The 27694-nt window shown below is 37.3% G+C and overlaps 1 protein-coding gene across 1 annotated transcript in view; it reads right to left on the reverse strand.

Moving 5' to 3' along the window:
* Positions 1-27694, reverse strand: part of ADAMTS20 (ADAM metallopeptidase with thrombospondin type 1 motif 20) — a 176923-nt gene that overhangs the window by 86025 nt on the left and 63204 nt on the right. Inside the window, exons 8-18 of the mRNA XM_043563431.1 lie at positions 26213-26318; positions 24281-24427; positions 22180-22321; positions 20201-20305; positions 13046-13191; positions 11568-11749; positions 11333-11469; positions 9111-9228; positions 6811-6906; positions 3479-3645; positions 3205-3334 (exon numbers count right to left, since the gene is read on the reverse strand). Coding sequence (XP_043419366.1) covers positions 3205-3334; positions 3479-3645; positions 6811-6906; positions 9111-9228; positions 11333-11469; positions 11568-11749; positions 13046-13191; positions 20201-20305; positions 22180-22321; positions 24281-24427; positions 26213-26318 — 1476 coding nt within the window. The remainder of the gene's footprint in view (positions 1-3204; positions 3335-3478; positions 3646-6810; positions 6907-9110; positions 9229-11332; positions 11470-11567; positions 11750-13045; positions 13192-20200; positions 20306-22179; positions 22322-24280; positions 24428-26212; positions 26319-27694) is intronic.

A 27694-nucleotide genomic window follows, 5' to 3' on the forward strand; every position in this document is an offset into this window, starting at 1 on the left:
TATTTAAAGACTATGATTAATATGGTCAGAGACACAGATATGACACATTTATGAAACAAAATCAAGAGGTTATGAGCAAAAACATTAACCACGTAATTCAGATCAGTCGAGGAGGTCGAATGTCCAAAATATACACATTTCAGAAAAGTGGAGGAGAAAATTTAATGTGAGGAAACTATCAAAGAAATTATGCAGTAAAATTTCTCAAGTCAAAGAATCCATTTCCAAATGTGAATGCCATCCTAATGACCTAGGAAAATAGATGAAAAAAAACACCAACATCAAGGCCAATTGTCCCGAAATTTCATACCACTAGAATTAGAGAGGAGCCACAAAACTACCACCGTGGAAAGTGTCACATAGAAACACAGGCAATCAGAAAAGATGACTGTCAAAATTCTAAAGGACAATCATCTAGCTTACAATTTATCCCAAACTACTGATCAAATGTGAAAGTAGAATAATGCTACTTTCAGATAAGAAAAGTCTCGAAACAAAAACAAAACAAAAACAACAACAACAAAAAAACCATAACACCACACCACCACCACAACAGAAAACAACTACCTCTGTTTCTCAAGAATATCCTGAGGAATATGTTCCACCAGTGGGGAAGTAAAAGAATTCATGGGATTTAGAAAACCAGGAATCCAACACAAAGTAAAAGAGAATCCCAGAAAAATAATGAAGCAGAGGTTCAAGAGGGTAGCCATGTATCAGGACTAAAAGCAAAACAACCAAATTAGAGCAAGAGAAAAGAGGGCCACAATAACAGATGAAAAAGTACAGGAAAATTGAAACGGACAGATTAAGTAATGTACTTGAAAATATGAAGATGAAATTTATAGCTCTCACAAAGTCTGGGAACGGAGGACATTCCGTATACAGAAAAGACTGAAGGAATTTCATTTTAGACAAACTAAAAAGTTACACATAAAGAGGGAATATCATCATAGTATACTATGTGGCAAATCAACTAATACCTTTTCCCCTCTAGCACAAAATTATTTAAGAGACCGCTGTGCAGTTCAGACTCCCAAACCATTTCATCAGGTCTTGTGGAACCTTCCATTTGGAGCTTGCTGTTCTTTACTTGGTATGTCCCTCCCCCCACCCCCCGCCATTTTAGAAGGTTCCTTCACTCACCTGATGTTTGTGCTTGTTCCTAGCTCCCCATATCTACTGCCACAGCCCAGCATGCCTAGTGGGTGCTGCAATGCCGTTCCCCGCTTCCCAAATCTCCATTCCCTTCTGTAAGGCAAATCTAGGGTCCCTCTGTCAAAATCAATGTCTCCTCCTGTGTTACTATTGTTCCTCCTTCCAGTGTTTATCCTAGTCAGTCTTGCACCATCTACAGCAGCCTCCCTCCAGAGACGCTGTCCTGACAAAAACATCTGTTCCCATGCAAGCATTCTGAGTACCACTATCCCAGCATCACAGGACCAAGCCTGTGATTTTTTTCTGAAGAGGACACCACCATTTCCTCGGTACCTTGAGGTCAGTTTGTTAGTGTGTCCCTCACATTCCCATCACCTCTATGGCTACTGCCTCTGGCAACCCACCTTATTTCAGCTCATTTCCATATGGTTCTAAGAACCCCCCTCCTCTGAATTACTGCTCCCCTAAATTCTCAAACCTTTTCTCTAGGCCCCGTGAGAACTACTTTCCAGTGCATCAAATTTCCCTGCACCTTCAGGCTGAATCTCCTCACAGCCTGCTCCACCTTTCCTGTGGCTCTCTGTGCATACCTGTCACATTACATTCACCACTGTAAGCCAAGAAAATCTACTCGTGCTGGTTTCATCCACCAGAAGGTAAAACTTGAATGCAGGACTGGGGTCTTACTTTGAAACAAAGTAGTCCCTCAAATTTAACTGATTTTTAAAGTATTACACCATTAAGTATACACGATTACAGATTTCCCAAAGACCCCACTCTTCATTTTCTTTCCCTACTGTAAATGCCCGTGGCTTTTCCATTTCAAACTATTCCTCTTTCAGGGATTCATGCCATCAGTACAAAATATATTTCCCTGTGTTCATGGAAGGAAGAGGAACGGAAGAATGTCAGACCCCTAACAATGGAAGGAGACAGGTTATTAGGAGAGTGTATGGAGGGGAGTGGAGGAGAGGGAAACCATATACAATACTATCCCTCATCTGTGGTTTTGTTCTCTGTACTTTCAGTCACCTGCAGTCAACTGTGGTCCAGAAGATGATCCACCTCCTAATGTACCTTGGCAAGGGTCAGTATAGCCTAATGCTGTCGCAAAGCCTACAACATTCACCTCACTTCCATCTCATCACAAAAGCATTTTATCACCTCACATCACCACAAGGAGGGGGAGTACAGTACAATAAAGTTTGCAACAACATTCACAGAACTTTTAAGTACAGGTAACCCTTGATCAATATAGGCTTGAACTGTATGGCTCTCTTCATTTATTTTTTTTTTTTGATAAATACACTACTGTAACATAAATGTATTTTCTGTTATGATTTTAACATTCTTTCCTTCAGCTTACTTTACTGTGAAACTACAGCATATAATACATGCAACATACAAAATACATGTTAATCAACTGCTTGTTATCAGTAAAGCTTCCAGTGAAGAGTAACCTATTAGTTAAAATTAGTAGTCAAGGGTTATATATCAATTTTTAACCGCGTGGGTGTTGGTACTCCTAATTCCTGTGTTAAGGGTCAAATGTATATTGTTGTAATTGTTCAATTTTATTACCAGTTAGTGTTAATCTCTTACTGTGCCTAATTTATAGATTAACCTTTATCATAGGTATGTATGTATAGGAAAAAAAAAACATAGCACCTAAGAGGTTAGATACCATCCTCAGTTTCAAGCATCTAGTGGAGGTCTTTTGGAATGTATCATCCATCAATAAGGGGGGATGAATGTACAAGTTAGAGAAATTTCTTGTGACAGAGAAAGAATGAAAAAATGCAGTAAGAGAAAATGCCTGAAAAGGTAGAGATAGAAAAGGCTGTTAAGTATAAGAATGAGTGGGGAGGAAAGTCAGAGATAAAAGAAACCTTTGTGTGTCTTTGTGATGGTGTGTGTGTGTGTGTGTGTGTGTGTGTGTGTGTGTGTGTGTGTAGACAGTTGGGGAATTCCAGAGGCAGACAGCCCCCAAAGTATCCCAAGTTATATCAGCATACACACACTTCTGCCTCTTTAATTCCAGGGTACCTTGACACATCTTGGTACAGTCTTGCCATGGTCCATGCGGATCCCAAGCAAACAAGTCGCTCTTCTCTTCCACAGGGATATTGAAGGAATATCGTACATCAGGGTTGTATAAATTACCCACACACAAAACCTCAAAAATACACAGGAGCATATAATTAATTCATAAAAATATATTCTTGAAAGACATCATTATTATATTTAATAAACGCAAAGCCCTTAACCATCAACTTACAGGATTAAAACTAAGTCTTATTAAGGACCCCTGAGAATTTACCTGCAGAACAATTTCTTCCTCCAGCCGATCAGTACTATTAATTCTTTCAATTGAGCTGTTTGAACCACTGTATTCAAAAATAGCTCCTTGTATGTTGATTTCTTTTTTTGACATACTTACAACAAAATTCCCGTTTAAAAGAAAATTCCCCTGAGTGTCAGATAATGCTGTAAAAGAATAGCACCCATGAAATAGAAAAACAGTACAGTCAACAGCACAATATTTAAACTTTAAAATTCAAGTTCTTTTCTGATATTAATGTAAATTAATTTGTAAAACAAATTTTATTTTACTGTAATATGTTATCTAATCCATACTTAGGGAAAAACTATAGCCTATCAGTTTAGGATATTAAATTCACCCTGAGAAGATCATCTTTCATGAGTCCTGCAGTTTTAGAGGGGACATACAGGAAGAGGGAAAACAGAAATCATAGACCCAGAAGACACATCAGCTCAATCAGTTTTGATCATGGATGGTGAGGCAAGAAAGAACATCTAGACTGTGGCAGTGTTCCATTTATACTTGTCTTGGAAAAAATATACAAAGCTATAAAATTCTAGGAGTCTATATTCTAAAAGGCCATCCAATGGCCATACTATTCTCTGTATAAATGTCTGGATCTTTTTCATGGAGAGGCACTATGGCTACTGACACACGTACATGACTGCTTTCCAGAATACTCCTATCTCCCCTTCTGTTCATGCCCCGTGTTCTCATTCCCATTGAGGTGTTAATATAAGCATATCAAATACGTGTATGTGTATATTTATCCACTATATATTTGTATATACATAAAGTAGTATAGTATATACTCACAATTAGTTATTTTTAAAATCTAAACTGGCCTGGTGTCCACAGTAGTAGGGTAGTAAGATGAACCAAATTTGGCCTGAGAACAATGGGTTTATATTCATATGGTTCTATGTGATCTTGGACAAACCAGTTGCTTAGTTTCCTAACTGTACCAGGAATATTAATTCCTGCTTCACAGTCTTTTGAATCAGGATCAAATATAGAAAATGTTTGTAGAAACGTGTAAGTTGTAAAGCACTGTGTTTTTTAATTTTCAAGAGGATGTCTAATATTTCAAGTGTTATGCTAATAAAAACTCCGTACTAATCAAGCACTATTTTGCTTCCTTTACTTATATACTTTTCAGTAGAACAATAAGCTTTCCAGAAAACATCTGTGTGGCCCTCCAGAGAACCTCACCCAAAGCACACAAGTTACCAAGGGCTAGACTTCTTAATGAATACAACACCCCTGGACAAAGCAATCTTGAAGGGATTATTGCCAAATAAATTTGGACTATAGTCCATAGTATGACTACAATGACTGTCTTCATATTTTCCTGAGTCCAATGAAAAACCAGTAAAGCTCTAGACATAGCCTCTAAAATGAAAATTCCTCTAATGAGTTTGTACTTTATCCAAAGTGGATAGGTCCATTTACAGAACTGTCAGTCATATTATAATTAAGGGAAATAAAATTTACTGCGAAAAAAAAAACATATACATTTTACTACTTTTGGTTACCAAAGCTGATTTTATAAATATGCTTCCAAATCCCTTCTAATAATTTCACCTATTTGCTCAAGTTACACTTTGACAGTCCCATTAGTACCTCTCTTATAAAGTATATTGATACCTTATTGGTAAACATTTCTAGTTTTTAAACTTGGGCAGAACCTGTTGTCCATTCCTAGGAAGATACAAATATCTACATTTGGAACCTAAGAGCAGCATATTAAAAAATCTACAATATGGTTGCATATATATCTATGTACATGCACCTAGATACTATTTTTGGCAAAGGAAAAGAAATGCAACAAAATGAAAAAGGAAAATATCAAAATATTTAGGTTTGGTTTTCTTTGAAAAATTTTGTTTGCATTTTTTACAAAGGGGAAATCGATTGAACATAAAATTAACCATTTTATATGTATTTTTTTACATTTTTTTTTTTCAAAGACAGGGTGAGACAGAGTGCAAGTGGAGGAGGGGCAGAGAGAGAAGGAGACACAGAATCTGAAGCAGGCTCCAGGCTCTGAGCAAGAGCTCAGCACAGAGCCCGATGCGGGGCTTGAACCCATGAACCGTGAGATCATGACCCCAGCCGAAGTCGGACACTTAACCAACTGAGCCACCCAAGCGTCTCTAAAATTAACCATTTTAAATTGAGCAATTCAATGGCATTATATTCACAATGTTATACAACTACCACCTCTAATTGTAAAATTTTTTCATTAACTCAAAAGGAAAATCTGCATCCATGAAGCACTTGTTCCCTTTGCATTTACTTTATAATGTCAATTTAAGTCCTGAGATAAGCTCTTCATTATAGATTCAGATTCCTACTTATAAGCTGTGATAACTTGGGCCAGTATTTCACATTATTGTGAAACAGATACTTTCGGTATCAGCTCTATACCACCCCTTAATTCCAGCGTGGTGAGTTGGGGTAAGTCAATATTAAGGTATCTCCCAGACAGAAGGTAAAGGATTTGTAAAGCATTCTTTTCTTTGGGCCTAAGCGAAATTCTTTAAAGCCAAAAGCTAATTTCCAAAAATAAACAACAAAGTTTATACCCTGGAAGTAGTTGAAGAACAACATACTGTGACTATATTTATTAACATTTAAAAGTCTGAAATCAATTCTCAGTCTTGCTTTAAGAGAAGCTTTTTTTTTCAAGTCTCTAAGTACTTTTGATACGTGGTTAAAACATTCAATGAAACTCTTTAAAGAACATTTAACCCCAAAGAAGTCTATAATTTTAGATAAAAAGATTTTATATTCTAAATCTAACAGAAAACACTGTTGTGTAGAAATATCCTGAATTTGGAATCTTTATATTCTAAATATACATGCAACTTTAACTGAATATAACCTTTGGTTATATAACACACTCTTATGGGGATAAAGCAAATTTTTCAGAATTTTGTTCAGTGTCTGTAACAGTAAGATCTAGGGGGCCTTACGGTGGCTCAGTCAAGTTAGTGTTTGACTCTTGATTTCAGCACAGGTCATGATCCTCATATTGTAGGATGGAGCGCCACTTTGGGTTTTGTGCCGAGCATGGCACCCGCTTATGATGGTCTCTTTCCCTTTGCCTCTCTCCCCCATTTGTGTGCGCACTCTAAAAAAGAAGATCTAGCATATAACTCAAGAGGAAAACATTCAGGGAGTCAGATGACTTGAGCCGAGTATGAACTGAAATGCCTGTTTGCTCAAGGGGCTCTTCTTGCCTTCCAAGAATTCACATCAACCGCAGACCTCCATGAAATTGCACACAAATCACATATTGGCTGCTGTTTACTAGAAATGTTTACCAAGGTAATTGTCATCTTCTGGTTTTCCAGAATAGCTGTGCTGAAGAATATCAATGTTTGTTGCTCCTGCGGGAATCCTGACAACAACATTATAACCTGCAATATAATTTTATGCGTGTTAATTTTCACAAGCTGATGGCCCAGAGACTATTACTGAATGACTGAAAAATCTGAATAGTATAGTCAGACTTAATTTCATCTTCAAAAAATGATACAGTGTTTATTCTTTTTGAATTTTTTTTTTGTAGAAAACCACAAATTACTAAGGATTGAGAAAACATTGTTGTGTAGAAATATCCTGAATTTGGAATCTTAAAGTACACTTCCTAATTTTTCTTCTAAAATTCTGAATGTAGAATGAGAATGGAAATTATGATTCTAGTTCTTGAGATATTTAGAACACATTCATTTTTAAATTTGACGAATACTTTTGGATTTTCTATTTTCTAATGGGAAAAAAATCGGGGTTTCAAATGCTATTCAAAAATCTGGAAGAGATGAAAATAGTTGCTCATTGCTCTATGTTTACACAGAGATTCAGTGAACAGCAAAATAAAGTTAATAACATTTTTTAAGCATTTAGTTTCTACTGTAAGCAGGAATTTCTGTAGCTACCTCCAAAATGTTACATTATTCTTAAAAGTCCACTAATACGTTATCATGGCAGAAGTAAAACGTTTATTTTTTTTTCAACGTTTATTTATTTTTGGGACAGAGAGAGACAGAGCATGAACAGGGGAGGGGCAGAGAGAGAGGGAGACACAGAATCGGAAACAGGCTCCAGGCTCTGAACCATCAGCCCAGAGCCGGACCGCGAGATCGTGACCTGGCTGAAGTCCGACGCTTAACCGACTGTGCCACCCAGGCACCCCGTAAAACGTTTATTTTAAGGAAATTAAAATATTTCTACTCTATGAGACCAAATTTAACAATACTGGCACTGCTCAAAAGATGAGGAAATGGTGTATATTAAGAAGTGTTTTCCCTACACCATAAACATTGCTACTACATAGTTTTCCAAATACTCTCGGGTTTAGAGTGAGCCATTAATTTTGCTCTAGTGATTATTATAAGTGGTTCCTTCTCCTTATTAGTTTTTCTTTCTATTTAATACATGCATAAAAACTTGTGATTTTTCTCATATACTTTGTTAAATGTGGAACAAAATTAGGAAGTCTTAAGAGATTAAATTTGGGGCATCTATCTGAGTGGCCAGTTCGTTTAGTGTTTGATTCTTGGTTTTGGCTCAGGCCATGATTTCACAGTTCAGGAGTTCGAGCCCAGCATCAGGCTCCCACTGGCAGTGCAAAGCCTGCATGGGATTCTCTCTCCCCTCTCTCTGCCCCTGCCCCACATGTGCTTGCACATGCTCTCTCTCAAAATGAATAAAAGATAAAAATCAAAGATTAAGTTTGTAGCCCTGATAGATTACCTTGCATGTTTTTAGAGCACCTTTATCTATTTCCCTTTAGGGGATCAGATTTTAAAAATAAAGTAATAAATGGTCTGAAACTACATATACTGCATGCATATTGGTTTTAAGCCAACAGACTACCAGAAACATTTTTAATTAATTTTTTCACTATAAAATATTCCTACTACCACCACTACTCAGGTCTTTGCAGTTATTGTTTTCAACAAAGCAATTTCTAGGTATTGCAAATGTGAAAGACAAAGGCTACCACCAGGGGGCAGAAATGTGACAAAGGCTACAACTGTACAAATGAATTTAACATCTTTTTCCATTTGCAAACTGATTAATTCATAATACAATTTTGGCAAGGCTATATATTTGATCCTAATGTGGTACATGTGGTTTTCTACAAAAAAAAAAAATGTTTTTCAGTGGATACAGACCAAACTGATAAATGTGCCATTTTTAACTGGATCAAATGTGTGTGGCTCCTATAAAATAATGGATCTTAACCACAAAAATAATGTCAAATCTAGTGATTGAGATTCATAAGCATCACCCGAGTGTAAAATGTACTATACTTTTCATACGGATAAAAACAAAGTGTTGGTTTTAAATTATACTGCTTTAATTGAAGCAATTCATACTAACTTAACTGTTTGAACACAATTTAAGGCTGATAAACTGTAAAAAATCCATTTTTCATTTTGCAAAGAAAATTCTACAGAACTACATTTGCTACCATAAAAAGGAAAAGATTGTCCTAGCAAAGTCTCAGAATAGAAAATATGATATATTCTCCTACTAATTTTAAAGAGAAGTGAAATTGATTATATTCCATTTTTACACCACATATGAGGGAAAATTAGAAAAATACATAGCTTACCATAATGAGCACTGTTGAAGACACCTGCCATTGTCCGGCATGAAGAATTATCCCCACCACACACTCCACATTTGTCTCTCCTGGCCTTGGAGTTTAACACATGATCACAGCCAGCTTGCTTCAAAATAACCATTACAACCAAGATTATAAAAATGACTCATTATAAGCATGATGCCTTACAAACTTTTCACAAGTACTCTTTCAATTAATAGGTGATTCGATACAATAGGATTTTTCAGAGGATCTATTGATTTTGTTATACATCAATATTTTCACACACCTTTCCACATGGTTGAAAAAAAAGGTTCAAAGGGTCATCCACATACCTCCTGCATCAAAATCACACGGGATGGCATTTAAAAAGGCAGATCCCAGATTTTCTGAATTAAAAATCCTCGGAGGTAAAAACTAGGAATCTGTGTTGTAACAAACATGGACAATAATTCTTATGTCCACCATCCATTTAAGCCACTTTTTAAAGAAATTAATTCAAAGAAACAAAAAAAATCTGATTTAAGGAGCACATTTAAAATAACTTCAACAGGATGTTTTTTGTGATTTTTTTTTAACTCAAAATCTTAGAACTCTGGGAATAGAGTACATTTGAAAATTTACTTCTCCAAAATTAATAACCAGAAAAATAAGTTTATGTAAAGAATGTGTTTATGTAAAGAATGAGTGATTTGATAAAGGTGAGAGTGAATGGTTTGATCCAGGGGTTAAGAACAAGCACAGTTCTCGATGCAGATACTGTCTTCTGCAGACACTGCAACAACTCTTTGTTCTTTAGAATACTCCTAAAATTTAATGATCAAAAAAAATTTCATGAGGTTACTCAAATTTATACAGAGTATTTCCCAAATTTTGACCAGATATTTTCTGAAAGTAATCTGCATCTATAAGTTCAGATAATCATTGTTTTTCCATTATATAGGACTTCCTGCTAATTTAGATAAAACCTATTTCTCAGGCCACAGAGTACTCCTTTTCTAGCCTCCAGGTTATTTTTTCCTTTTCTTTGAACATCTCATCAGACCTTTGGGTGCAAAGCATTTTATCATCCAGGTAACTGGTAGGTAATAGATGTTTGGCTAACAGAAAATTAGTCCTCTCAAGTTTTGCCTTAACCCAAGGAATGAGTTCATATTACATTTGTAGTCTTTAGACCAAATTCATTATCCTAATTCTCAAACCCACTGTTTTTTAAGATCACCATCTGTAATGTATGTGCTTTAATTCAGGGTCTCATCTGCTTCTCACCCAGAATCCTAACCAGCTGACCTATCTCCAATCCTCTCCTAAACCATTGGATTATGAAGATTCTAACATGCAGATAGATCAAATCACATCTCTCACTCAACTCCAAATTCTTTCCAGGGACCTTCAGGACTTCAGACAAGAAGTGCATCTAATAGCCAATCCCTATGTCCAACCCTTACTTCCTCACCTTTACTACAACCTACTCATTCTCAATTAGCTCAAGCCTCACACCCTCCACAAGGGTTCTCTGAATCACTTACACCCTTTTCTCACACAACATCCCTTCCTCAAGATCCCTGAATGCCTGTTGGATGCATGTGGGAAGTGAAGGACAAGGATGAAAAGAGGGAGGGGGGAGTATCATCAACTAACCAATGGGTCACCAGAGAGGGTCTCATTTCAAGTAGCAAAAAGGACTTTACAACCGTGTCCTAATATTTTCTATCTTTTGAAGAAGCCGATCTCATGCCTCATCTTGATTTCGCATACCTCAAGCAAAACAAAATCAGCAAACTTTTCAAAGAAATTTTTTTTTAACATGTATTCATTTTTGAGAGACAGAGAGAGAGAGAGAGTACAACCCGAGGAAAGGCAGAAGGAGGAGAGACAGAATCCAAAGCAGGCTCCAGGCTCTGAGCTGTCAGCACAGAGCCTGACGCAGGGCTTGAACTTACCAACCACGAGATCATGACCTGAGCTGAAGTCGGACACTTAACCTACTAAGCCACCCAGGCACCCCTTAGCAAGCTTATCTTAATGTTTTGTGAGTCACTCTGGATGACAGAGAATTCCTTAGTCATAGTCTCTTGAGCATATTCCTAAAGATAGGGTGATATCACTAAAAGGGCACTGCACTGGAATTCATGAGAATTCCAGAATTGTGCTCTGATGCTACAGAAGTAATATTTGGTTACAGAAAAAGAAAAATATTCTCAAAGTCATTTTCAGTATAAGTTACCTACCCGACACAGGCCTTGAACACAGATGTCATTAGTTTCAGTTCCACAAGGAGTACCATCGGCAACCCTATCCCTCAACTGGTAGAAGTTTGTGGTTCCAGCAACCCGACAATAGAGTTTACAGCGATCTTTTATGGCAACTGTAAGAAAAAGTCAAATTTTTGGTGTACAATAATACAGCTGTGTGTTCCTAGGTCTCAAGAAATTTTTACATCAAAAAAATATTCTAACTACTTACTCCCACTGTATTTTGGAAGCCACCTCACATTAGGGGAAAGACCATTGATGTTGAAATGTTTACCATCAAAATCAGAGCACTGCTTCTCTCGAAAGTCTTGCTTGCCTTTTGGACATGAATCAGTATTACATGATCGAAATTTCATCCTGCGGCCCACACAGTACTTTCCTCCGTTTCTTGGCCTAGTCAAATTCATTACATTTTAAAGCACATCAGTACAATATTCTTTCTGCCATTTACTTCTCAAACTGTTCCATTCTGTTCCGGGATCTGGAAAGCTAATTATGTCCCACTAACACTTCCTGTATAACAGAAGTATATTACATGGTTTTCAAGCAATTGTATGGCTAATGAACTGTAAAGACATTCATCTTAAGATGGACACTGTGGTCTGGAGGGCAGCAATGATAGCTTATTCATGACTTAACTCACAAGGAACTAATTGATGGGAATTTGGTTTAAAATTTCAGAATAGGGTTTGTTCATTTGGGGGTGAAAAACAAACACAGTGAACCAAAGATAATCAAGATTATACCATGTTAAAGAAATATCCAGGCATCATTGTTTTGTATATACTACTTATCGCTCACTTCCACGAGTTTCATGCTATCTATATCCATCCATCTCTATTTAAACTTACACTGGAAAATAAAAATTTGTTTTGTCAGCATTTTTTAAATATGAAAACTTCCAGCATGATTTAGCTATTCTGGAATTCCAATGATTGAAGTCATTTCAGAGTATTGTCATCTCTGCATCAAAAAATTCTTTATTGCTTACCAATTTATCATAACAACAGACACAGTACTTAAAAATCTTTATGGAATCTCTATGTTCTTTTAAAGATTTTGAGGAGGGGGAACATATGCTTCAGTACTTATTTGAGCTAAAGACACTGATGCATCTATGAGAAGCAGAGAAAGAAAATATGACATGTCAAATTACACAAAAGAGTAACAACTGGTCATGAAGGTACAGATTTTATCCAGAAGAGTCAACACACAGTTTAAAGGAGCCAGGATTTCAATGGAAACAAAGTATTAAAATGCCCTTATATTACTGTCATTTCATTTTTACAACTATTCCTCAAATGTAATCTAAATCAGAAAAAAGCTCTTAAATTCATATTCTAAAAGATTAAGCTGGTTAATATATATATTTATATAATATATAAATATTTATATATATTATATATATAATACATATAATTATATATCTTAGTTATATATATCATTAATTTTAAATAGTTATTAAATAATTATATGTATATTATTATTAAAATAAATAATATATATATATTTTTTAAAGGTTTGAGTCTACCAAGATATAAGGTAATAGGGCTCAAAGTATTCCAGAAGTTTTCTAAATCTCAGAAACTTACAGACTGACCTCCTCCAGTATAGAAGTGAATGAAACTGATGTTTACTTTCTGGTGCCTTGAGATAATCTTAATTTACAGTGACATAAAAAAGACATACTCGGGGCGATTACAGAGCCTGCTTGTGCTTTTGATTCCACCTCCACAGGTTCTTGAACAAGAGCTGTAAGGTCCCCATGGTCCCCATTCACCATCTACAGGACGTGTTTCCATTTCTTTGTTTACACATAGCCCGTGGTGGCAATGCTTAAACAAACAAAAAAATAGACAAAGAAATGATTCGTACATACCTAATTGCAGTATCACAGTAATTTAAATACCATAAATATCAGTGGAGAAAATGCACACAACTTAAAGATATTGATTCAGAAATGGGATTACATTTGACACTCAAATATTTTCTGAATATCTGCTGAGTAAGATCTGTAGAATGCAAAAAGAAGGAAATTTCCCTTGCCTTTAAAATGTTGAGTTTCACTGGGGGAGGGAATACTTGTATGGGGAAAACACAGTAAGATGAAAACTTTAAAGAAGTGACTATTAATACAATATAGATCTATGCTTCTGGTTTTTTATGCAAAGATAACGTATCACTCTCCCACTTTTTTTAGCGGTTTACTTCATCTCATCCAAAGCCTCAATGATCACTTTCTTACTTTCAACAAGAAAATGGAAATGTACACGAGAAGCTGCTCACTATCTACTATTCCTTTTATCCACCTAAGGGCACCTGTGCTCAGTCCTCAACCTTCCCACCGGTTAGGGTACATGAAAAATCCATGATCCTAGTCAAAGTCAATCCCTCTGTGCACTTGATCTCAATTACTCTCATGGCTCCAAACATCACTCCAACAATTCTCCCCTCTCTTCTACAGCATCATTGTTCCAGTCTCTAATATATAAAAACTAACCAAGGGTGCCTGGGTGGCTCTGTCAGTTGAGCGACCCACTTAAACTCAGATCATAATTTCATGGTGCGTGAGTTCGAGCCCCGCCGCAGGATTGTGGCTGTCCGCCCAGAGCAAGTTTCTGTCCCCCTTTCTCTGCCCCTCTCCCACTTGTGCTCTCTCTCAAAAACAAAAACAAAAAAAAGCTAACCAAAAAGTGGTCCATGCACTGATGCCAGTCTGTGAACTAGTCACTGCAAGGAGTAGAGAAATTGAAAATAAATACTGAATTTAGAAACATTTATAGGATTTGGGCAGTAATTTCATGTTTATCAATGTTAAAAGTGGGCTTATATTGGGGCACCTGGGTGGCTCAGTCAGTTAAGCAAAGGACTCCTGATTTCAGCTTGGGTCATGATCTCTCTCATGGTTGGTAAGATCAAGACCCACACGGGGCTCTGTGCTGACAGCATGGAGCCTGCTTGGGATTCCCCATCTCCCTCTCTGCCCCTTCCCTGCTCATGCTAGCATTTTCTCAAAAGTAAACATCAAAATGGCTTATATTTGTTTTCGTTGTGGTACAATACCCAACACAAAATCACCATCTTAACCATTTTAAGTGTGTAATTCAGTAGCATTAAAATGCATTCATATTGTTGTGCAACCATCACTGCCATCCATCCACAGAGCTCTTCATCTTCCCAAACTGAAACTCTGTAACTCCTGAAACACTAACTCCCCATTCGCTCTCCCCTCCCCCGCCCAGTCCCGGGCAACCACCATTCTACTTTCTGTTTCCATGAATTTGGCTACTCTATATATCTCATATAATTAAAATCATGCATCACTTGTCTTTCTGTGACCAGCTTATTTCACTTAGCATAAGGTCCTCAAAGTTCACCCACATTGTAGCATGTGTCATAACTTCCTTTTAAGGCTGAATAGTATTCCATTGTATGTGTATATAACATTGTTTTTTCATTCATCCATTGATGGCCACTTAGGTTACACTTCCACGTCTTGGCTATATAGAATAAATGCTGATGGCCACAGGCCTGTACAGAGATCTCAAGGCTGTTTGTAGTTCTTTGGCATATATGCCCAGAGTGGTATTGCTGGATCAGACGATTCTATTTTTCTTTTTTTTAATTTTTTAATGTCTATTTTTTTTAATGTCTATTTTTGAGAGAGAGAGAGAGAGAGAGAGCGCGCGCGCGCGCAAGAGAGGGGCAGAGAGCAAGGGAGAAACAGAATCTGAAGCAGGTTCCAGGTTCTGAGCCATCAGCACAGAGCCCAATGAGGGGCTCAAACCCACAAACCATGAGATCATGACCTGAGCTAAAGTTGGACACTTAACTGACTGAGCCACCCAGGCATCTCTGTATTTTTAATTTGAAGATCTGCCACACTCTTTTCCATAGAATTGGCTTACATTTTGAAGGTTTTTGTCATTTTGAATGTTTTTTTTCTAATCATTTCCATCATTTTGTACAAGTATCGATTTAAATTATCAGAAATTTTAAAAAAGACTGGTCCTTTACTAGAGCTAATTGGAGAAGTACTCCATTAGTTCATTCTCATTAATATACAAACATACATAATTACCCTCTTTAACAGAATTTTCCTTAGATCTCACTTTCCTCACCAGCTACTGTCTTGTTTCTCCTTGAAAAAGCCATCCATGACCATGGTCTCTCACTGCCTCTGCTCTCACAGCCCCACCCTCCATGAAGCAGCTCATGTGGACATCACCCAATGGCCAGTTCTCAGTCTCTGTCTTACTTGATTTAGCAGTATCATTTTTCCCCCTTCTTGGTTTCTAGGTCTCCACTTAATGCTGAACTTTTTGGGCTCACATTACCTTTATGCTTCCCTATCAACAACGATCACTCCTAGCTCAGATCCTTCTCCTCAACTCCAGGCTTGTGTATATAGCTGTTTACACATCTTCACTTTAACGTCTTACATTTCACACATCACACCAAAATTCAACTGCCAACCCCTTAAAATCTGCTGATACGATCTAAGTTGATCAGCCAAAAACAGTCAACTCTTCTTTACAGTTCACATTTAATGTGTTAGCAAATGTTCTAGTTCCTTCAAAAGCAAATTGACTTTTTTTTTTTTTTTAATTTTTTTTTTTCAACGTTTATTTATTTTTGGGACAGAGAGAGACAGAGCATGAACGGGGGAGGGGCAGAGAGAGAGGGAGACACAGAATCGGAAACAGGCTCCAGGCTCCGAGCCATCAGCCCAGAGCCTGACGCGGGGCTCGAACTCACAGACGGCGAGATCGTGACCTGGCTGAAGTCAGACGCTTAACCGACTGCGCCACCCAGGCGCCCCGCAAATTGACTAAGTATCAACCTAGTGCTCCCAGCTCTGGTGTAAGCCACCGTCATCTCTCATCTCTATCACTGCCATACCTCTCCAAGTAGATCTCCTCTGTTTCCAACTCTTGCTCTCTAGAGTTTAGTCTCAACAGCAATCATAATGATCCTTTTCAACTTACTTTAAAAATTAGCTCAAATCAGGTGACTTCTCTGCTCAAATCCATCTCTGCTCAAATCCATCTTTGCATTCTGAATAAATGCAAAGTTCTCACAATGGCAGACAGGGACCTACAAAATACTCCTCCAGTTACTTCCTATACACCACCCTTCACCCCAGCCACAATGTCCCTTCCTTACTCTTCCTTGAACCACTCCAATACTGCAGATTTAGGAGTTTAGCTGTTCTTTGCCTGGAGCTCAGTTCCCCACAATATTCTCCATAGCTAACTCCCTCATTTTAAGATAGCTCATTAGTCAACTTTCCATAAAATTTGCTTTGACCACTACATTTTAAATTGCAGTCAGCCCTCTCCCACTATGAATGTAAGCTTCATGAAGGCAGCGATCTTTTCTTTTTTGTTTGCTGATGTATCCTGAGCACCTAGAATAGTGCCTGACACATAGTGGGTCCTTGATAAATCTTTGTTGAATGAATGAATCCTATAACCAAGCTTATTAATTAGCAGGAAAAAAGCTTTGTGCCCTCCATTAAGATCATTCAAAATGATAAAGCCATTAAAAGTGGAAAAAAAAATGGGGCGCCTGGGTGGCGCAGTCGGTTAAGCGTCCGACTTCAGCCAGGTCACCATCTCGCGGTCCGTGAGTTCGAGCCCCACGTCGGGCTCTGGGCTGATGGCTCAGAGCCTGGAGCCTGTTTCCGATTCTGTGTCTCCCTCTCTCTCTGCCCCTCCCCCGTTCATGCTCTGTCTCTCTCTGTCCCAAAAATAAATAAACATTGAAAAAAAAAATTTTTTTTAAAGTGAAAAAAAAAAATCTCTGAATAGAATGTACTATGTTCTTATAAATTTGGGGAACATCTTCCAGAAACGTTTCAAATAATCCTTTAGCACTATTTCTGAAAAATCCAAGAAAAAGAATGTTGTATTGTTCACCATGTTAAAAAAAAAAAAAAAGTCAAGTCATTGTCAGGTGACTTCCACTATATGTTTATGCTAATAGTTTTACTACCACAAGTATTTAAAAGATAGTCTTATATGAAAGATAGTCACAAGATAAAGGGACTAAAAGAATATTGAAGCAAAAGATAGGACATTTAGAATTTCCTTGAAAAAAGGCCCATTTATTATTGAATGTGGCTAATGCAAAGAGGCTCACTCTCTTCAATAAATGATAAAAGGGATTTTATATCTACATGATACACATGTTACCCCAAATGCATTTCTGCTTTTAATCTATACAAGTTTTAAAGTAGTTCCCAGTGTCTCAACACATTTACCTTGAATTCCAACAAATCCAGGCCCTTTACACTACACCCCATATTTGAACAGCTAAGTAGTACATGAAAACATGCTCAAGATGGAGAATAATCAGGATAATACAAATTAAAAACATAATAGTATTCCATTTTGCACCTAAAGTGTCTAAAATTTTGTTACAAGATTAACAAGATCATCAATTGGCAAGACATGTAGCACAACCGGAACTTTCATACATCACTTGCGAGAGTCTCAAGTACCCATTTTCGAAGATGGTTTGGCAGTTCCCTATGAAGTTACATACATGCACCTCCCCTATGACCCAGCAGTTTCTAGCTATTTGTTTACTCCAGAGAGATGCAAGCACATGCCCACAAGACTGGTATGAGGATGCTCATAGCAGCTTTATTCATAACGACCAAAACCTGGAAGTGACCCAATTGTCTATCAGAAGAATGTATAAAAAAATTATGATGCATTTATACAGCTGATTTACACTGCAGCATAAAGGAATGAAGTATCAATACACACAACATGGATGAAACTCCAACATCTTGAATAAAAAAAGCTTGACCCCTTTTCCCTCTGCCCACAGAAAGGGTGTGTGTATGCGCGTGCATGTACATACACTATACAGTTCGATTTACATTAAAATCAGGAAGTATGGGGGCACCTGGGTGGCGCAGTCGGTTAAGCGTCCGACTTCAGTCAGGTCACGATCTCGCGGTCCGTGGGTTCGAGCCCCGCGTCAGGCTCTGAGCTGATGGTTCGGAGCTTGGAGCCTGTTTCCGATTCTGTGTCTCCCTCTCTCTCTGCCCCTCCCCCGTTCATGCTCTGTCTCTCTCTGTCCCAAAAATAAATAAACGTTGAAAAAAAAAAATTAAAAAACAAAATCAGGAAGTATGTTCTCTCTCTGGAAAGAGGGAAACTCTACAGAGGCTAGACAACTTTTTTTTTTTAATTTTTTTTCAACGTTTTAATTTATTTTTGGGACAGAGAGAGACAGAGCATGAACGGGGGAGGGGCAGAGAGAGAGGGAGACACAGAATCGGAAACAGGCTCCAGGCTCTGAGCCATCAGCCCAGAGCCGGACGCGGGGCTCGAACTCCCGGACCGCGAGATCGTGACCTGGCTGAAGTCGGACGCTTAACCGACTGCACCACCCAGGCGCCCCGAGGCTAGACAACTTTAGAGTGATGGAAATGTTCTCATCTGGACTGGGATATTGGCTAAGTGTCCATCTATATTTGTTAAGACTTACCAAATTGAACATTTGATATCTGTGCATTTTACTCCTATATCTCAATTTTTTATCATGCTAATGCATTGACCGGATTTAGACTACTCAGTTATAAATGGCATATGTGATGCATGTAAATATATCCACCACTATGTTAGCCACATGCCATCAAGCCTGAAGTTTCACGGCATAAACTTTAAAGTTTGCTAAGGCACTTAAGGCCCAACCAGATTTGAATCTGGGGACTACTTTGGAGCAAGTCTTCTAATGAGCTAACAGCTGTTTCTAATTCAGACTACAACAAGGTTTTTTTCTCCGCTCATCCTTAGATAATCAGTAACTCTCCCAAATGCCACTCTCGTCTCCCCCAAAAGCCAATTACCAGTAGTGGTCACAAAAAGTGAGAAAAATAAAGTCTTTCATATTTTTGGTCTTCAAAATAACAATTTTAAATAAAGATAAAATTTTAAAGTTCAGTTCTAGCTCCAATCGACAAACTGAAGAAGTCCACTAGAATTTTGGTCCCAAGGTAATCTGAGTGCTAAACCATTTCAGAGGACTTCAGCTACTGCAAAAATTGCTCAAGTCCCAATAAAACTCTGTAATGCAGGCAACATTCACAGAGAACACATGCCTTTTGACAGAAGGCAAGGAGAAGGGCAATGGCTGGTGCAAACATTTCCATGAAGCAAAGAGCTGGTAAAGCAAAAGATCAGCTAGTGACCCGGTCCTTCAGTTTCTACTTGTGCCCAATGTGAAGTTAACAAAAGCGGCAGCACTAGCCAACCCCATTGCCAAGAAAGCGTTCATTTTGTGCTGAGGTAGCTCAGAGGAGGCGTCAACAGACTCAAGCTTATTCGGCGCAGGCGGCACTGGCTACACCAAGGCCAATGGAACTTGCCTTCATCCTGAAGCACCAAGTACCACCTGACTTCATCCTCACATTGATATTTGGTTATCAGGGTAAACCCTGTCTCTCAGCATCATGTTTGCAGATTTAAATTAGTTCATGCCTGATGTTATATGTTTAGGGATATGAGGTATTTGAAGACATTTACAACCAATAAATATCCAAAGAAGCCACTTAAAACTTTCCATTATACCTGGTTGAATTTTATAGGAGAAAATGCAAACAATGGTAACATCCCTCAATTTGGGGAAATTGCTGATCTATTAGGATCTTTATGTCTATACTCATTGTTAATAAGACTAATATACTTAGGTAACTATCTGTTCACATGGCAACATCGATTCACTAGCAGAGCAAGAGTTGACCAATCATGAAGAGCGCTGAAACGCAGAGCAATCACTTCCTTGGATAGTCTGTTGATACAAGACTCACCCTTCCAGGAAACCTACCATCCCAGGACCACAGTTTGTTCCATCTGCAAGGGGCATGTGCTGAGTGCGACAACCCTTGTGAACTCCTTCTGCACTCGTACACCAGAGACGTCTGCATTGCTTCTGCAAGGTAACAAAAAGCAGACAAGAGTAAAATAACACTACAACCACCAGATCAATTCAGTGTAAACCATCAGTTTATACATTGATCTTACAGATTTCATGGTTTCAAGGTCAGAGCTGGAAATAATCAAGCCAAAAAAAATTCACTAAGTTCTAATCATTGATTTGCCTCTGAACACATAAAATGGCAACATTCAGTTTTTAAGAACTTTTGGATTTTCATCATACACTGAACAATGGGAGAGAGAAATTAGAGTGGAAATATTCAAAATTATGGGGGACATTTGTCTCTTTGCAAGACATTTTTCTAAAGGACTTTTTGTTGTTAAATGTTATTCACAAAGAGTTTCCAAAAGCCTCTTTTGATACGATAGAATGTATGAATAATGTGCATAGAAATACTGTATAATGTATACTGGTTTCCTACTTTGTGAATAGAATGCATACTTTCAAGTTGAACAAAGGGCTCTCAAGTTTTCCTAAGAAACAAAAATCCAGAGGTTCACAGGAGCTATACCCAAGATAATTCCCTTTTTCTGAATTTAAATTCAATGTTTATTTAGTGGGTAGGTCAGGTAGAAAAGAAATGGATCTCCAAAAATTATGTTAAATCTCCCCTCCTCAATATGGATATTTAAAAGCTTAACTTTTTTTTTTGTGGGGGGGGAATGCAAGCTGGTGCAGCCACTCTGGAAAACAGTATGGAGGTTCCTCAAAAAACTAAAAATAGAACTACCCTACGACCCAGCAATTGCACTACTTGGCATTTATCCATGGGATACAGGTGTGCTGTTTCGAAGGGACACATGCCCCTCATGTTTATAGCAGTACTATTAACAATAGCCAAAATAGCCAAAGTATGGAAAGAGCCCAAATATCCATCAATGGATGAATGGATAAAGAAGGTGAGACCCATAAATATGGAGAACTGAGGGTTACTGGAGGGGTTGTGGGAGGGGGGATGGGCTAAATGGGTCAGGGGCACTAAGGAATCTACTCCCGAAATCGTTGTTGCACTATATGCTAACTAATGTGGATGTAAATTTTAAAAAATAAAAAATAAAATAAAATCAATAAAAATTAAGATAAATAAAAGCATATTAACTTTTTTAAATTATGTTTTTTTAAACAATATTACTATATGGAATATGTTTTGCCCATCTCTGCACCCATGGCTATATAAATTTCACTCATTCAATTCAACAGACACTTAGTTTGTGGCACCTAGTATGTGTCAGATCCTAAACTGACCACTGGAGATGCATATTTCCATGAGTGAATGAATCTGCATTCCTGGTCCAATGATCCTCACAATCTAGTAGTGGATCTAACCTATGAAAAATCCTCAAAGTTCTAAAGTAATTATTTAATGGTAACAACAGGCCCTAGATTTTTTTGGATTCAAATCTGTGTAAATTAAAATGTAGTCTATTAAATTCTTGGGTCCTTTAATACAACTAGTTATCAAGACACTTCTGTCTTTAACACCCCCACCCCCCAAAATAGTATTTGAAAATAAATATTTGAATGTTTTTAAAACCTGTTTTCTAAATGGGAATACCTGACATAGGATTTTGTGAGAGTTAATGTCCGAGCTGTCAGCACAGAGCCTGACACAGGGCTCAAACTCATGAACCACAAGATCGTGACCTGAGCTGAAGTCGGACATTTAACCGACTGAATCACCCAGGAGCCCCCGAGTTTCCCTGTTTTTAACCCCTTTCGGGCAAACAATCTATGTCTCTAAAAGTTAAAACTTCGAAGATACATTTAGTTCACCTTCTGTTCAAGAGAATAAAAGTACATTTTGAAATATGTTCTAACTTTAGCTTTATGGTAGTTTAAAAAACAAAAGAAGGGCCTAATTTTCTTACCAAGTAGGGACATACTTGTGATCCAGGGCCAAACATCAGTTCACACTGCTTGTTCACATCGTACATTAATCCAGGAAGTTGTGAAGACAGATCATATATTCTTCCATTTGGTTTGTCAAGGAGGCATTCCCCATGGCCAGTACTGTACCAAAGACCAAAAATATTGTGAATACAGGTGGATACATAATAGAAGATTCTTCATCACAGTCACTGCTCTACAGTTTCAGAAACAGTATGTTTTTTCATAATTTAAAAGTGAATACATATGAAAGTCGCAAAAAAAAATCCGTTTCTCATTTGAGCCCCATAACTGCTTTGAAGGTGTAATTAAAAAAAAAGGTGTAAATTCATCAGAATATAATTTATGAAACCCATTTATGTAATCACACTATATTTTTGATCTATTTTGTTGTCCAATAATAATCCCTTCTATTAAATGCCTAAATTCTCAAAATTTTTATATTTTTTTAGTTTACCTTGAGAGAGCAAGAGAAACACACAGCAGGAGCTGGGGAGGGGCACAGAGAGAAGAGGAGAGAGAATCCCAGCAAGGCTCCATGCTGCTAGCCCAGAACCAGACGCCGGGCTCAAACCCAGAAAACCATAAGATCATGACCTGAGCTGAAACCAAGAGCTGGATGCTTAACCAGCTTTGCCACCCCAAGCACTCCCCCCCCCCCAAATTGTCAGTATGTTGTAGAAAAAAGTTTTTATATCATTTGAGAAAGTACATTTATAGTTCTCAACAACAAAACAAAGAGCTTCAGCAAGTGTTACGTTGTGTCCACTTCAAAGAGGCAGAGTTTGTGTTTTGGTATTGCTGCTTCCAGGATGCCTGCCTGGTTGTAGACAAGTTAACATGCCAGAGGCTGGGACGACTCCTCTGCAGTAATAGTGACACTATCTGCCTTGCAAACGGCTATTCAAGGATACATGTAAAGGACTTAGAAAGTGGCAAGTAGGAGAAATATTTGTTGTTCACTTCTGGTTTGTAATGCAGTATTTAGCATATAGGAAACTGAAAATATTCATCCCAACTGGATTAAAAACAACTCATTCCATTACCATAATTTTAAGAAATTTAGCAATTTTTACTGGCTAGAAAGATGTTGTTTCATCCAAAAATGAACATGTAACTTAAGTCAGCTTGTGTGTGTGTGTGTGTGTGTGTGTGTGTGTGTGTGTGTGTTTAACATTTCCATTGGAGAGAATCCCATTAGCACCATTCAAAAATAAACACATCCCCTGGTATTTTTAACCAATACCTCAGCTAACCATTGAACAAAACTATATACAATTATGTATACAACAGCAATTGTGTATTATGCTTTTAAATCAACTCCCCATACAAGGATAAAAAAAAAAACTGATCATCTTGGGATTTATGAACATATTACAAAGCATAGTTTAATTTATTTTCATAGTTCTCACAAAAGAGGTAACTAGCAACCACATATACTGGGGATTAGAATATATAAGGAAATGAATATTGCTTTTAAACAAAAAAAATTACTTAGAGCTTGGCCTTGCCTTTTGGCAACTTTCAGTAAGATAGAAACACCATTTGGATAAAAGTGGGGAAGCAGAGAAACGTGGGAGATGGAGATGAGGCAAGAAAAATCGATCTGCCCCCTCTTCAGACCTAGGAAAATCCTCCAGAAGAATATGTAAGCATATAAACTACTCCACATCCCTCTGGCCACAGAGAGCTATTTGGAATACTCAGAGTTGGACCTCAGCTATTGTCTGTCCTTCTAAGGCACCTCAAAACTTGAACCACTTAAGCTCCTCTTATATTACGCAGTACCTACTGAAAAAATTCAAACACGTAAGAAAGCTGTGAATCTAAGTCTCCCCTTAAAAACAAGTTATCCTAATAGAGCTCCCAAATCTAGGTCTGACCTGCCCCCACCAAAATATTTTAGGAGTGAAATGTGTACATACAACTCTTTCCTTGTTTTTAAAAACCCAGTTGTACAAAGTAAACAAATTTAAGCCAAAACTGGACAGAAATTAAATCACTTTAAAATAACAAAGTTCAAAGTCTATAGTCTAATAAATGTTTCGTTATTTAACTAAAGTAATATAACTTTAGACTTACTCTAGGAATTCAGTGATATATTTCTGACTACATTTTGACCAGGTCCAAGGACTTGTGTGGTAATTTAAAGTCGGAGCCATTACATGATATTGGTGTTTAATCCCAGGTTCCTTACATTTAAAACTATCATCATGTGGAACGTTGAATCTAAAAATAAAAACAAAGAATATGAAAATATGTAACAGATCTTAGAAGATAAAATACAAAATTATACTCTTGATCTCTCCCATAAAACATTATAAAATCAGGGTTATCTTCATGTTTAGAAGCACAGAATCTCAAACACTACATTATAACTTTCATCAGTAGCACTATTTGTTGATTTTGACACTAAATTGGAGTCTAAACAATAAAAATGTGGACTCTAGCTTACCTCATCACAAAACTGACAGAGCACTCACATAAGTACTTGCAGGTTTCAACATGCATAGTTGTAAGGGATGTGTGAAGATCAATTACATAAAGGTGTTACCAGTTTCTAGACCACGGACTATGACTACAGTATCAAAATTTCTTTAATCTCTCATTCCTTATCATTTCATAGTGTCTACATGTTTCGTATGAAACAGACTAAGGACTGTTTCTGGTCTGTATTCACTAAGTGATTATTGACCGAATTCAAATAACAAAAACATTCCTCAAGGGCAGCCAAATCTTCCTAAAAGCAAATATATTAAATAATTAGCTGGTCAGCAACAGATCCTATGCCTTCATTTGAGGACCCAAGTATAAACTTGCATTTACAAGGAACATTGAAACCACCTAATTCAGCTCTTTGCCTGCAGAGATTTGCACTTAAATACCAGTCTTTTAATTAAACTACTTACCCATATTCTAAAGACACCTAAAGAGTTTCTCAGGAAGAAAATAAAGGTCTAAGGTGGTATTCTCTGCAAGAGCAGTTTTTCATTAGTTAGTAGCCTTGGCAATCAGCTAATAGTGCTTTCCAGATGTTGCTGCAATGCATCTACACCCCTCAGGTAAGCTCCTGGTCCTATCCTGCACTTTAACAATTTGAGTGTGCACCCTGCTAATAATCATGAAACATAACCACACTACAGGGGAACTAAAGAGGCATTAGTTTACTAAAAATGGTTTCCACTTGAAATTATCCCTGTTGAATATGCTAATGATGTAAGGTATGACCAGGAAAAGACAGTATATTAAAGAGGGCATTCTAGCCTCAAATCCCTATTAGCAGATGAACAAGAAATCCCAGGAGTGCTGGGGTGCACATTCGGAATCCCTTTCAGAGGATGAGTTTGTAGGGGTTTCTGACTTTCCATGGGAGCTCTGAGGCTATCTCATGGAATCATGGCCTCCATTCTTAGAGCACAGAACCCCAGCAGAACTTATTATAATGCAGGAACGGATAGAACCCCTCCCTAATTTTTAGAAACACACACACACACACACACACACACACACACACACACACACACACAAACTATGGAGCTGGAAGAATGACTTAAAAATCTTTTAATGATTAAGTAATTCCCACATACCACATTCTCTGCTGGGGCTCTGAGCTTTAAGAGCAAAAGTGAGTTGGTATTGTCATCATTATCAGGAGTTCCCCAGAACCAGAAGCCCCTGCAGGCCCTCCCATAAGATGGTAGAGGACAGTACCTGGTCATGTATGGGGTAACAAGGGATAGAGGCCAGAAGTGCTGGTCATAGTAATCCAATACAGTAAATGAAATAAAAGAATTCCCAAGTGCTAGTTCTTTGCTTAGTCTGTTGATCAGTGCAGCCTGTCTGACCTAACAGATCACAAAAGAGCCAGAGTTAGCATTTCAGGGATGAAAATTATACTAACAATATTTTTTTTAAGACACAGAGCTGCTAATTACTCAACTGAAGATGGAATTTTAGGTCTTCTATGCAGTGATTACTAGAAAACCTATTACTGAGGTAGCAGAAGGTACTTACACATGGCCAAGTTCGTGGGCTATGGTAAAGGCAGCACTCAGTCCATTTTCTTCACTAATAGAGCAGCTCCGTAAAGGATCACACAGGGTACCTAATTCTGCTAAACCTGAAAAATTTCATAGTTGTATTTGAAAATGGGAAACATCAAATCATAAATAAAACATTTACTATGGGCATTACTACTTAGAAATGGATGCAAGGAAAAAAAAGGATGTAGAGTTGGCTGTTAATACCACATAAGGAAAGATGTGTTTTTTAACGTGAAGGAAAAAAAGAACAGAATGATTTATCTGCAGTTGAAATATTTTTTTACCAATTCCTGGATTTTGCTGAAGAAAGTAATTCAAAATATGGGGCAAACAAGTGTTTAAAAAAAAAAAAAGCAAGAGGAAAAAGTATTTGTTATACAAAGGATGAAGTTTTAGGCCCCATTAGTGTGGATACTAGAAAAGGCAATGAATGTTTAAATTGGTAATCGAACTAATACAGAAAATACACCACTATATTAAATTTTCATTTTAAAAACTTTTGAGGCAGCATACAATTAATTATAATGAGTGAATGTATGTTAGGTGCATAGAATAGCACCTGGTATCTAATATATATTAAATAAAATAGGATTCATATATTAAGGGCACCCAATAATTTTGTATTTTAGCTAAAGAAGGTTTATTAAGATAGATTTACTCTTTAAGATAAAGAATATCATGTCATGCCAATGTGCAGTATGAACTGACTGAACAAAAAGAATTAGAGCTGATAGAATCCATGAAAAATAGTCTAGAAGAAATTGACATTAAGTGTTCCTTACAACAATACGTATTACATCAACCAAGTTGGCATTTTCCTTAATAGCATAGTTTTCACTACTACCATCCTCTATTATTTTCTTGTAAACTATCTGCTCTGCTAGGTAAATTCCTTTCATAAGAAAGCAGAATTTTTCATATATAACCCGTTTCTTAATGGAAAGTTTGTACCTTCATAAATTTCTTAATACAGACCTGTATTAACCACTGTGTTTTAACCCCATGTGCCTATATACTATTTCATTCATAAAACTTAAGAACATGGACATTTTCCTAGCACTTAAATTTCGTACCAAGTGTGTGTGTGTGCGCGCTTGGGCACTTTAAAAGATATTGACCTGAGGAATCTAAAAATGCTGGAAAAATTCAGACTAACAAGTTCATTTGCCAATGCTTTTCTCTTTAATAAAAAAGAGTATTTGCTCTTTCTGAACCCACGCCCAAAGTCATTGCTTGGGCAAAGCTCCCCACCAAAAGCTTTTTCTTGGTCAGAATCAAGGCCAAAAATGAGTAAGGGAAAAAATAAGATTTAAAGTCAGCTGTCCAAAGTATGAAAGAATTGTTTTCCTTAACTAGGACTTGATGCTTGTATGTGCCATTTGTTTAGTCAATTTTGGCCAATTTTACATTTCTCCTTTACTAAAAGTTAAAACTAACCATTTTAATTGAGTAT

The sequence above is a fragment of the Prionailurus bengalensis genome, chromosome B4, assembly GCF_016509475.1.
Source record: "Prionailurus bengalensis isolate Pbe53 chromosome B4, Fcat_Pben_1.1_paternal_pri, whole genome shotgun sequence".
NCBI lineage: Eukaryota > Metazoa > Chordata > Mammalia > Carnivora > Felidae > Prionailurus > Prionailurus bengalensis.